General features: G+C 43.6%; 1 protein-coding gene and 1 long non-coding RNA gene across 5 annotated transcripts in view; both read right to left on the bottom strand.

Annotated features, from left to right (window-relative positions):
• The window catches only part of LOC106947964 (coiled-coil domain-containing protein 136-like), a 34,053-nt gene extending 30,270 nt beyond the window's left edge, over positions 1-3,783 (bottom strand). The window contains exon 1 of one of the 4 annotated variants that reach the window (XR_001425079.1): positions 3,435-3,726. Coding sequence is in view for 2 of the 4 variants with exons in the window: in XM_015033340.1 (XP_014888826.1) it covers positions 3,435-3,486 (52 nt within the window). In the remaining 2 variants the exon portion in view is untranslated. Of the gene's footprint in view, positions 1-3,175; positions 3,362-3,434 lie in introns of those variants that run through there. The other 3 variants (XM_015033340.1, XM_015033341.1, XM_015033342.1) reach the window with 3 other exon arrangements.
• Positions 3,784-8,145: 4,362 nt separating this feature from the next.
• On the bottom strand, positions 8,146-9,219 carry LOC106947965 (uncharacterized). The gene is made up of 2 exons (XR_001425080.1): positions 8,530-9,219; positions 8,146-8,313 (listed from the first exon to the last, which is right to left on the bottom strand). It is a non-coding gene; the product is annotated as an uncharacterized LOC106947965 (long non-coding RNA).
• Positions 9,220-13,418: the final 4,199 nt, after the last annotated feature.

Raw genomic sequence — 13,418 nt, 5'->3', positions numbered from 1 at the left:
ATGCACGATTTATTTTCTCTTGTTGTGTTTCTCAGAGCTTTCAAAGTTTTTCTAAGGCGGCACACTGTGCTGTTTATGAGTTCCAGAGAGCCTTGGAGGATTCCTGTTTGTGTGTGTGCCTTCGGAAAGTTTCACTGCTGATGAGGGAATTTTTTTTTTTACTTTTTTTTTTTTTTTTTGCACCAACAAGCGCTGGAGAGAAGCTGCGTGGGCCGAGGACACTGTCAGGTGCAAAAGGGTTTGTGCGTGAGTACATGGGCGTGCGTGTGTGTGTGTGTGTGTGTGTGTGGGCGCTGGAGAGAGCAGAGGATGGCAGCGGTAACGGAGGGGGAATCAGGAATCGAGTGGGAACGAATTGAGAGAAACGCTTGGCGGCTTGAGCAAGTGGGAGGACCAGCAGAGGAGAATGTTTTTAGACAGCTGTAAATGTCAACCGCACGTCTGATGATGTTTTATTGATTAGTGACAGTGTGTGTTTGTGTAAGACCTTTTTGTTCTTATACGAGCATTTTTCCCCACAATGATTAAATAATCTTTCCAAGCATGATAGAAAAACAAGAACAAAAAAAAAAAATCTCTTTTCACATGCCAGATTGATGACTGATGTCTAGCTAGAAATGACCTCAGTCAGAGTAAAAGGCGCATTAAGCCATTTAGACTCGCAACTATGTGTAATCCTGAACATGAGCTAATGCCAGCCATCACTCTGTCCACTTTACGCTCGCTTTAGTGTTATTATAGTGAAACAGTCAGGATGGTTATTACTGAAGAACCCACACTTGCCATCGCTGCACGCTGAATTTCCCGCGTTAACAGCGGGCCGCGGGCTATGATGAAAGGAAAGAGGTCCCTGGAGTTACCGCAACAGGAACAAGCTTGTTAGGGAGGAAGAGTTTTCTCCCGAGACAGCATCCGTGTGTTATGATGGTCAATACACAGCCTTCAGCAGTGTATTAAGCAGCATTAGCGAGTACACACAAATGATTCAGTAAGTCTATTTTGTGAATTTCAGATGCTTAAAATGCTCCGGGATTTGTTTGTTTGTTGGTTTAGGAAGGTAAAATGCTCCCTGGTTAACCAGAAGCTGCTTTAATAAGTGACTGTAGCTGCAGATCCTTCACTCGTTACATCCCTGGAAGACATTTTTCTGATGACAGGCTCAGCGATGTATACAGAAAAAAAAACAAGTGGGTTTTTACTCCTTCACCTATGGATTTTTACAGCTGGCAAATCAGTATTTTATTCCAAAAAACAGAAAACCTTTCAAAATGTGACAAAAACTGGTAAAGCTGGTTTACTAATTATAAATAGTAATTATATACAGCTGCAGAAGATTATGACACTTGTACAGTGATTTTAATAAATTGTTTTAAAAAACATATATGTTACAAACACAAATTTCAACGTATTTTATTGTGATGTAATGTGATTTTTTTTGGAAAAAAAAGAAAGAAAATAGTAGCTTTAGCTCAAGTAGTTTGTGGTTTGAGACAATTTTACAAATAAAAATATGAAAAACAGGCATCCATTTTATCCTGCACCATTTTACTCCAGTATCCTTAAATAAAATCAGTTGCATGAAGAAGTTGACAAGTTATCAGTGACCCACTGTGTGTAAATGAATCTCAATTCAACTGATTCTGGCCTCAGGATTTGTTGGAGAGCACTTGTGAACAAAAAGTGTTCACTAGAAAGAACGTTTAGGTGACAAAATATTGAGTCGAGCTTGGAACATCTAACGAAGCAAAGCTCAACTCATTATCTGAAACTAGCTAGCGGAGTACATCAATCTGAACGCTTTATCCCACTGGTAAGGCTTGGTAGTGGCTGCATCATGCTGTGGGTAAGCATTCATTCAAAAGGGAAATAGAAGCTTGTTGTGAAAAACAGAAGCAAATCTATGCTTTAGAACGGTCCAGTCAAAGTTAAGACCCAATCGTGATAAGGAATCCATGTCCAGATGTGAGAACTGATCTTCAGAGACGCTCGTAATCAAATGTGACGAAGCCCAAACTATTTTGGAAAGATGAATATGCAAAAAAAATCTCACCAGACAGACCCCAAACGATGAGTCTACAAAGTGTTGACTGAGTAAAAATAAATGCTCACACTTATCAGACTTTTGATTGAAACATTTGGATGAAATCCCACAAAGTAGACTGATGTTTTTGACAAAATGTGGAAAAAGTTGAAAGCCTTTTTCCACAAGTCATTCGCAGTGTGCTAATGGAGTCTTGACTGAAGTTCAGGCTGGAAGACTCTTTTGTCGCACCTGGCCCTGCTATCAGTGCCTCCCTCTCCGCACCCGGACCTATCAACGCAGGTCCACGCCTCACTCCAGCCAATCATCGTCCAGGCTCAGGTTCAAAAGGACCTTCACTCCAAGCCTCCTCCGCTTACCAGCCCCGATCAACCCACCGCCACCCCACCTCCACCTTCAGCTCCCGGCTCTCAGGCCTCATCATCCTCTGACCGCCGCCACCAGCACAGGCCCCGGGGGGTTTACATTCCCTCGCTGCATCAGGAATGTTCATCGAGCTTATCGAAGTCCAGCTCGACGTCCCTGGCCGGGGCCTGATCGCCAAAGAACTTTGTGTTTATTTTCATGTTATTTTTGTCATTAAACCCTTTTAACTGCTTCCCTCTCTCCGTCTGAGTCTCTCCAGATTGAAATGACTTACGCCTCACCCAGTTCACATACAGAGGCGACCCTCTGAAGTTCAGTTTAAGGGCACAGCTTGACAGGAAGCCTGGACGCAGGCGGACCGGCAGGCCTCTGGAGCTGGTTCTCTCTCTACACTGATAAACATCCTCAAAGCAGAGTTCCTCACAGGGCCGCCCTGTCTGCACAACCATTCAAAACATGCAAAACAAGATTCTTCTTTGTTTGGACACACACACGTACACACACAGACACAGAAAACATTCCAGAGATTTTTCTCAGTAAAAATCACTGATTTAGAAAACAAGAATGCTCTGTGTTTAATGTAACAACGCTCTATGGAATAAAGCTGCAGCTGTTCAGCACGACCTTGCAGAGGAGAGAGAGAGAAAGAGAGAGAGAGAAAAAAGAAGACAATTCTCAACCCTGACAATAACATATGCTACTCGTGTAACAGAGCCAACACTCGGCCTACATTATTCCCTATACTATGGGCTGGCAGCCATGTCTCACCTCACAGTCTCCATCAAAAGTGAGCATATGCCCATAGCTGACCCCACGGTGCCCACTCATAATGAAAACAGTCATCTCCCTGTCTCGTCGCGCGCGGTCACCTCTGCCCAGCTCCTCTCAACAACCCCTGTAGTAGCTATAAACACTTCCTCAGCTGAGATAAACATCAAGCCGCTACCTTTCCCCCCTCTCTCCTTTCTCCTGAATCTACGTGAGCTGCGCAAAGCAAAACGCTGACTAAACGAGCAGCAGCACCGACCTGTGGAGTCCAGAGCCTCTTCTATGAGTGGAGGCAAGCGCAGTCCATCCATATCTCCCCCCTCTCCTCTGGAGAAGGCGAGTGGGCGACAGAGGGTCAGAGGACTCCGCGCTCCCACCTCCGCTGTTCCCGCCGCCGCCGCCGCCGCCGCAGGTAGACAAACACACGGAAAAGTACCGAGTCAAGTGGCTGGCTCACACGGAGAAACCGAGCCGAGCGGTGTTTGCGTTCCCCGGGAGGATCTGGGGGAGCTGGAGCGTGGGAGAGATGCCGAGAGGACCAAGGGGAGGAGCGGAGAAGGAGGGAAGGATGCTGTTTTGCCAGACGGCAAGCTCCGTCTCCCTCCGCGCGTCCCTCCCTACTCTCTCTCTTTTTTTCTCTCTCTTCCTGTCTGCACGCTGTACACGCTGTTTACTACATGAGCAATTTTTTTTCTTTCTGCTTCATCCCTCTTCCTTTTATGTGCTATTTGCTCCTGTTTGCTTCACACTACTCCTACATCTTATGAATGCTCACCACATGCTCACAAACACACTTTCACCCATTCATCACAGCACTGCGATAGGGCTCATAACTCAAGATGAGTCCTGTTAATGGTTCCCATTCATCAGAATCAGATGAGACTAGACAGACATAAATCATAACCAAGTCTCAGCATCATTTGTAAAATCATAGTTTCTTCTTGTTTAGGGGGGAAAAATATAATCCAAGTGCCTACTGTAGGTAGATATGGAAGAGGCTGCAGGGAAAGGTGAGGTTGAATGAGGACCTGCTCTGTCCTTGTGTGCCGGGTCATATCGGATTAATATGCTTAATGGCTTTTCTTGCTTATCCGTGGTTGTTTCAGGGAAAAAAAGAGGAGATCCTCCTTAACTAATCCACATAATGCAGATTCATTTAACATTTCCCATGAATGTCTCCAAGCTAAAGCTGAATAATGCTTGAACTCTGGTGATCCCAGCCTCCTTTCCCAGGAACACTCATTTCTGCAAGTCAATTCAAGAGTCTTCTAGACCAGTGGTTCCCAGCCTTGGTTCTCCAACCCCCTCCACCAGTCCTGTATGTTTTAAGTGCCTCTTTGCTGCCACACAAAGAGTGGCTTCAGCAACTCTAGGTGGCATGCAGAATCATGTCAGGATCCACAACACCGTCTCCTCCTCCATCACCCTCAGCGCTGGCTCGCCACAGGGTTGAGCCCCCATTATCTTCACTCTGCTGACGTTTGACTGCTCAGCAAGACACCCCAGCTGTCATATAGTAAAGTTTGCTGACGACACAGCAGTAGTGGGACGCGTCATGAACAGTGATGAGTCCAAATACATAGAGGAGGTGGAACACCCGGTGCAGTGGTGCAGGGAAAATAACCTCTGCATTAATGTGAAGAAGACCAAGGAGATGGTGGTGGATTTCAGAAAGGACAAGGAACCTCTTCAGCCCCTGTACATCCGATTAGCAGCTGTGGAGGTGGTCTCCAGCTACCGGTACCTGAGTGTGCAGATATCCAGTGACCTCACCTGGGGTACCAACTCCTCCCGTCTGGTCAGGAAGGCCCACCAGAATCTCTACTTCCTCAGGAAGCTGCGGAGAACTGGACTTGGAAACTCAGTCCTGAGGAGCTTCTATCACTGTAAGAGCGTTCTCTGCACCTGCATCACCGTGTGGCACAGCAGCTGCACTGCTGCTGAGAGGACAAGGGTGGTTAAGGGTGCACAGAAGACTGTGGGGAGCAGCCGTTTCTCCACCTCGGACCTCTACACAGCACGATGCAGGAGGAGGGCGCTCCTCATCATGAAGGACTCCACTCATCCTGCACATAAACTGCTCCAGCTGCTCCCCTCAGGCAGGAGGCTGAGAAGCATCCAGAGCAAGACCACCAGGCTGAGGAATAGATCCTTCCCTTCAGCCATCAGACCCATTAACTCGGGCTGCACCAAATGCAGCTTCACCTCATAGATCATTTACACACATACACATAACCATATATATTTGTTTTATTCAATTATTTGTCTATATTTTGTGTGTGTGTGTGTGTGTGTGTGTGTGTGTGTGTGTGTGTGTGTGTGTGTGTGTGTGTAGTGGATTTCTTGATCTGGGACCTGAGTACAAATTTTGTACCACAAATTATCAAGGTGGTACAACAATCCTTAAATCCTCGAATCACTGAACAGGTCATGCAGTCTTTTGAATCCTGAAACAGAGACACATCTGAAACATGTAGGACTGGGGGAGCCTGAAGTCCAAGGTAGGGAGCAGGTGAAGATCTGCATGCATCAGTGATGTAAACTTGTAGTGCTGTCAAAAGAGGCGAGGCAGCATTTCAAAGAAAGACAGTGAAGAATAAGACACTCTGTTGCTGTGGGTACAATCATACAGAGTGAGGTATTGCAAGTATTTAAAACTTTTCAGATGACATATATATCTGTTAATCACAAGCCAGTTCCTCCCTCTGGTTTACTTTCTCTTTGCTTCACCAGATTGTCTGTTTAGGTCTTTTTGCACTGTAGGGCCTGGAATGGGTTCAAACCTGGGTTGGACGTAGATGCATTTGTGAGGATTTGGGTTTTCTGTGTGTTTATTTAGCTCCAGTGTTGTCCCATCTGCCCCTTGATTGTTCCCAGATGCCCCTTGTTTCCCCTGATTACCTTCCCTGTGTACTTATACCCACCTGTGTCTCTTGTTCCCTGTTGGGTCCTCGTCTATCGCTTACTGTCAGTAGTCTTACGTCAGTTGTTGTAATTATTTACCAGTTGCTACCAGACTCAGAGCTTTGCCGCTGCTCACCTGTGCTGCCTGGATTTTTGTGAATCGTTTGTTCATTAAAAACCATCATTTGCACCTTAACCTGGGTCCAACCGCATCTTCCTCACCACCGCAAGCCGCAAATCATGACAGCATTAGCCTGTATGGCCCAATTCCACCCAACTCTCTGGAACCCTGACAGCTGTGGCTCCATTCGGGCCAGCCTTTGAAGTCAGCCATCACTGCTCATTCTCTTTAGTAATCAGTTGCTGGTTGTTGCTTGAGCTCATTGTTTTAATTGTTTGATGGATTCTACCCCTGTTGTCAGATCCCATGACAAGGTACATTTTTTTTCTCCTGAGCCTACTTGCTGACGTGCGGCAACAGAAGCTCAATGTTGCCCATTGTTGTTTTCTAAATTAAAGGCGCTCACATACAGATAGATGATGATCCCTGCCATCTTTCGAGGCAACATTCAGGCCAACGCAAACACAACCAGGGCCGGGGCAGGTGCAGTGCAAAAAGTTCCCTTTGCTTTCCTTCTGTGCAGCACTTCCAAGTGAACCAAGACCCACGTTTTCAGTGGAAACAGAGTTTATATGTTCCAGATAAGCTTTAGTCATATCCTTTGTAATAAAACAGCTTTTTATGGTCCATATTAGTAAGTATTACCTCTAAAGGGTTTACAGAAGCAGTGTCCTGAGAGCAGCCCAGGAGCCATTTGTGGTCCTTGCGATGATTATGCATACTCCATAACTTTGAATAATGGTACCAATTTGGCCTACCAGAAAAGGCAGCTGTTACAGATGTGCACTCACTTTAAGGGTATGTCTTTATTGATTTTAATGTCAGCATAAGTACTATCGGAAATACGGGCATCCCCATTTACTAAACTTGGCAAAATGTAGTTGGTGTGTGTCTGTGTGGCCCCACAAGTGCTTCCAGTATGGTGATCTTGGTCCAAGTGGAGAAAAGTCTGGACGGCACGGGTCTACAGGGTCCAACAGATGAATTGGTTTTAAATCTGCACCATGGGAGCTCTCATCTGCCAACTCACTGTTTAGCATTGTGGTTTCAACTATCTGTCTGGCGGTTTCCTTCTCCTTTAGCCTTTGTAAGTTTTCTGTTGATGTACACGACATTGTGGATGAACAGCTCCTCGCATAGTTTTTTTAACCGTGTTGCGGTTTTACAGTCCCTTGCTCTTGTGGTAACGTTTTGCTTCCTTGTTTTATTTTGAGTGTCTGTTCTTCCCAGTCGGTTTTGCGTCATGCTCACTGCACACTCTGATACAGTTTAGTTGCTTTCACATCTGTCTGCTGTGACTTATTACCTCCTTCCGTGTCTCACCATGTTTCCTTTGTTTTTTTGTCACATTTTTTGTCTTTGTTGTACTGTGACTTTCTCTTCGTGCCTAGACACCTTTAATCTTTTTATTTTTTTTTTTTTGGTTTTCTGTTTTCATACAAAGCCTGCCTCAAAAACAAATCTTGTTTCTAAAGATTATTTATTCATTATTCATCTGTCTTTAGGCCTCCACTGATACAGGACTAGACCCAGTTACAGACATCAAACTGTTACAAAGGCTGTGGAGTACTGGGGATGAGTGTAGTTGGTAAAAGGGACGATACACACTGGATATGTCAACACTTAACTTGAGAACGACTGGCATTGTGAAGGAGACTAGTCAAAGTGTCAGAAATCAGACTGGATTTAATCCAGTGATCAGCAACACAAGCTGTCTGGTCCAAGTGAAGGTGAACCAATCTAACTCCAATATTACAATTAACAAATGTGCGCACATTTGTACAATAATACGCAGAATGATTGGCAACTTGGAGTTTTATAAGTGCCCAGCTCTTACCAACACGCAACATTTGGAAACCAAACCCCCCAAAGTTTGGACTGAAAAGCAACTATTTTCCCCCCCCACTGAGACACAGGTGCTTCCAAACGATGCAACCAGTACGTCTGTACATCAGTAGGGGAAAAAAACAGACTAAACATAGCGATTAATAACCAGAATGAGATATTTGTTGTTTTACCTGCAAGTTTTGTTTCAGACATCTCACTAACGTGCAACAAACAATTAACTTCTTCTGTGCTCCTCTCTTATTTCTGACTGCAACAGTGAAGCGATCTGACAAAACACAAGAGAGGCAAAGCATTAATTGCAACACTCCAACCGTATTTGAGCAGAAACTTGCTTTTCTGGTCGCAGCCAAGCCACATGGGAGATTTGAAGAAGTCTCGTAATGAGTGCAGAGAGATGTAATAGAGCAAACTCGGTTTTCAGTGCCACTCAGGGAAATCACAGGACAAAAAAAACAAAAAAAAAACATGTGCCAAATCTTACCTCTCACTGTTTTTCATTTCTTCCGTAATCACACAGAGGCACACTTACTTCCTCAATTTGCTCATGAATATTTCGGTCGGAGGATCTGTGCCAAATTAATTTACCCATAATGAGATCCAGACGGGCTGTTTGCAGCGGAGGCTGACAGCTAGCTTTGCAGATTACTGATCACTTCCCCTGCATTGTTCATTTCCTCCCCTCCTGCATGCTGAGCGTGTCTCGCTGTCTGCTGCTTGCAAACGCCACGCTGTAAACATAACGCCACCCCCACCGATTTTCATCACTGGCATACTCTTCATCCTCTGTCTGTCCCTCACTTCTGTCTCTCAGCTGCTATCACATCAGGCAGCTCCTGTCGGTGGGGCACGTTAAGGAGCCAGAAATGTGAGGCGTGTCAGGAAACTCCGAGAACGTGTCAAGCATGGAGACGAGAGAGAGGGAGAGAGAAGGCCAGACTCAACTTTTGTCTGTCCCTGTAGTAGGATATTCCTATCAAAGTGCTGTCAGGGAGCAGGAAGTGCTCAGCAGGCACACTGACACGAAAACGAGATACGAACACACGTTTGGTCTCTCTACAACCTGCTGACGTCTGAAAGAGGAAGCGTCGAAGAGGAAAGCAGAAGTTTCTGAGATGGAAATAGAAAGAGAGGTGCTCAGCGAGGGTTTGTTCCCGCCTGCTGTGAGCAGCAGGTTGTTTTGCAGGAAAGGACAAGTAAAAAAAAACAGATGAATAAAGCTTGTTCTAAAAACAAGGTTTGCTACAAACATTTTACCGTGACTTGAAATCGTACCCTTGTCGACGTTTTATCTTCTTCTTCTTTGAGACAGCAAACTGCGTCATGCATCAAAGCTTCTCTAAATGCATTAGAGAAAAATAAATACATCAAAAAAGAATTGGTAAAATCCATGTAGAAAATGAAAACAACCAGCACTCCAAAAATATATAAAGATTTTAATATTCACACACAAAAAAATAAAAATATATCTGACTGCACATCTCAGTTTTGTCAGGGACTCCCTAGCTGAGGAGTATAGAAACCAAACGCTGACTTGCCTCGTTTGTGAGTTTCATGAAGCGATCTGCGATGGCCTCTTTATTCAGGGATGACTCGGGTACATCTAACTCAGTTTGGACTGAACCAGATGACATTCATTTGCGCCGCCAAGGGTTAGGATGGCTTTCAGATCACTGATAGATTTCAGCTGGTCTCTTGGCTTCTCGCGTCTTTTTCAGCCTCCCTTTCTATACTTATTCTCTCTGTTATTGTACCTCATTACACATAAGTTAATTTCTGAACTTATTTGTTTTCGTTTCTTTCCAAATATGGATTGTTTGGATTAAACATTTCAGTAACACTTTCATAGTATGTTTACTAAGAAAACTTGTGATGCTCTCAATATTTATTTCACCCCTACTGTATGTGTCAAAACATCTGGTCATCTCTGGTCAGAGATGGTCAGAGATGACCAAATGACATCTCTGGTCATCTAAGACCCAAATGTATTGTACAATGCCCATTCCTTTAGTGGTGGCAATATCATCCTGTGGGGATGCATTTTCGAAAGGACATTGGTCAGGGCAGATGGGAACATGCATGGAAATACAATACGGACTGATGCAAGTAAAAATAAGTGCACACCACACTATTCAGAATTTTTATTATTAAAAACAATTGAAAGCCCCAGATGAGGAGCCAGAGCAGGGAGACATCTTTCAGTTCAAATTCCTCCCACACTTTGTTCAAACACACACACACACACACACACACACACACACACACACACACACACACACACACACACAGAGAGAAAGAGACAGAGAGAGAGAGGGAGAGACAGAGAGAGAGAGAGAGAGAAAGAGAGAGAGAGAGAAGAAGAAGGCAGAGAACTAGCTGACAACACATGACAGGGTGTCGATAATGAGCTGACAATGTCTGGCTTCAATCCACAAGTGTCACTGTGGAGTGGCAGCAGTCTGTTTGCAGAACAGAAGACAAAGCGGGGAAGCAGAAACCATCAAACTTTGATCAAAATATATACGTATATATTTTGTAATTTGATCTAGACTTTTACATGTGTATTTCTCAAATTGGTTTTGATTGCATTTTGGCTTTTACCGATTTGTTTGACATGTTTCAGCATAGCTGTGGCAATAAAGAGGAAAAATTGACCTTATTCTTATTTGTACTTTAACATAAACAAGCTAAGTGAATAGTCAGGTATATTATATCAGTGTGTATTTGGATAAATCCTGATCGTCCTGTAGTTGCGGAGTGTTTGAAAAACGCTGTTTGTTCTGTAACAGAGAGTACTTCCATAAGGTGTGAGATCACATGAGAGAAATCTGTCCATTCTCCTCGTGCTGTGACCTTTCACTAGTCCTGACTAAACAACAAATTATATTCAACATAGATGGACTCGTTTGTGGAAAAAGGATTGCCGCTTTACAAATTACAGATTACTATTTTTGCATTTTTTTTAATATCAAAAATTTTCTGATTCAACTGCAAGCTTTGACTAGGCCACTTATGCCACAACCATTGACTCTTGGTAGGATTCTCTTTTTAAATGTTTATCTCCAAATGTTAACACATCTTCCCAAAGTTCCACTTAGTGATGTTGCTTAATTAAAAACCAGATCCTGCTTTAAACTTCTCCCCAACCTTAGCCTCGATTGAGTCTTTGCGATACTGCAGCAAAACCTCAGAGGCCTTCGCAGAAATAAGATTAAATTTCACACAGTTGGATTCTTGCTACTAATTAGTCGATGTAAGGCACTTTGTTGCACTGGATTTTATTTTGCAGAGTCACACCAAAAGGGATCGCACTAACAAAGTTTCCACACTTTTCTTTCATTTTCATGCACTGCGTGGTGTTGCTCTCTCATAAAATCCAAAACAGAAGAAAAAATATATATTCTGCATCAACTTGAAAAAAGTTATTTTTCTCACACTGAAAACTGGTCTCTCTAAGTCGTGTTTTGTTCGAAATCCTTTTTTGCCCCATTCAATTAAATGTTTACCTCTTATTTGTGTGGTAATCGTTCTCGACTCTTTCCTGAATCTCTCAAAAGCTGTCTGTCCTGTTTGCAGTTTTCAACAAACATTTCAAAGCCAGAGTTTGTCATGTCCAATCTGTCAACTGTTAACCGATTTCTTTCTTCTTCGACGGTAGTGGTCGAGTTGCAGCGCTCCGGTGGACGACATTTAGCTGACATAGTGTGTTAGCATACACCGGAGGGACGAATAGCGCTGGATAATTACTCAGCGGTGACAGTGTATCATTGTCACTGTCAGCTGGCCGTGTAATGGAACCTCAGAGCTATAAAAGATAGTGATTCCACCAACTATCCACTGTTTTCTTCACCCCGCTGGGTTGTCAGCCTTTAACTTCGAGCATTGCCGTGGCGCTCCGTGGTTGCCTAGCAACTGAAAGAAATCGGAGTTGTCTTTGAATTAGGGCATTATAGGGCGTGATTTATACCAAGCTCTTAATGACAAATGTCTCCACAAAAAAAGAAAGAAAGAAAAAAAAACTCCCCATTTTTCACCAGCTATTTATATCTGTTCATGATTTGAAGTTCTAATTCTGGTCACAGACTCTGCAGCGTCACCGAGCCGCTTGGCTTGAGGTTAGTCGCAGGCAGCATTAAGTGTTTTTGTGGTTCTCCGGCATGTGGAAGCAGAGGAAAGGAACCCTGACTATTTCCATGACACCATAAACAGGAAATGGGAAGGGCGCTGCACGACCAGAAGAGGCTACGTAGAGCTGGGTGGAAGCTGCTAAAGAGGTCAGAACTTTCCCATAATCCGAGTTCATTCATGGTTGGCCCACAAATTAAAACTCGACACAAACAGCTCTGGAAAAAATGATGAAGAGACCTCTCCAGTGAACTCCACTGAAAACCTCCTGGTTATTCCACCAAATATTGGTTTCTGAACTCTTCCCGAGTTAAAACATTAGTATTGTTGTTTCCAAATGAATATGAACTTGTTTCCTTTGCATTATCTGAGGTCTGAAAGCACCGCATCTTTTTTTGTTATTTAGACCATTTCTCATTTTCTGCACATAAATAGAAAGTTTTTGCTTGGAATTTCGGAGACATGTTGTCAGTAGTTCATAGAATAAAAGAACAATGTTCATTTTACTCAAACACAGACCTATAAAGAGTACAATCAGAGAACTGGTCATTTTGTACTGGTCTCTTAATTTTTTCCAGAGCTGCACTTTTATCCACTTAAACTGAGGTATGCATACAGTGCCTTGCAAGAGAGATAAAGAAAGCTCTGTGCTTCTGGATTTTTATTTGTGAAAAAAAAAAAAAAAGTTGAAAACCATGTACCTTTCCTTTTGATTTTGTCTTTTTACTTCAAAAATATGCCCTTTTTTTTTTGAGACTTTATTAATCCCAGCCAAAAAAAAAAAAAAAAAATAGACATCTAAACTTATGTAAGAAAGGCAATAAAATATTAAAAGCTCTAAGGTGTGTGAATATGTATGTAAGCCACAGCACTTAATCCACATGGATAACACATTTCACTTCCCTTGCTCTGCTAGAAGAGAAAACAAAACAGTATGGCGGTCCTTTTGGTGGCCTCCTTCAGGTCTCCATCACCTCTACAGTCGCCATGCCAACTCATACAAGGAGGCGGCTTTGCTGTGTCCCCCCCCATCCCCCCACCCCCTCCATCCTCAAAGAAACTTGATGAGGTCCTGGGATAATTAGAAGCTTATTATGGAGCTCCGTGAATAGGCCAGTGGGCTCCAGGAGCCACATAGGACCGCACAATGAAAAACACCAAATTGAAGCTGAGATCAAAGGGAAGCGCTCGGCCGCAAGATAAAGAGATGAGAGAGACCTGAAAGGAAATATTGCTCTACATTCACAC

The sequence above is a fragment of the Poecilia latipinna genome, unplaced genomic scaffold (assembly GCF_001443285.1).
Source record: "Poecilia latipinna isolate Pla-1442-1.1 unplaced genomic scaffold, P_latipinna-1.0 Scaffold265, whole genome shotgun sequence".
Taxonomy (NCBI): Eukaryota; Metazoa; Chordata; class Actinopteri; order Cyprinodontiformes; family Poeciliidae; genus Poecilia; species Poecilia latipinna.
This window is presented reverse-complemented; position numbering and strand designations above follow the sequence as displayed.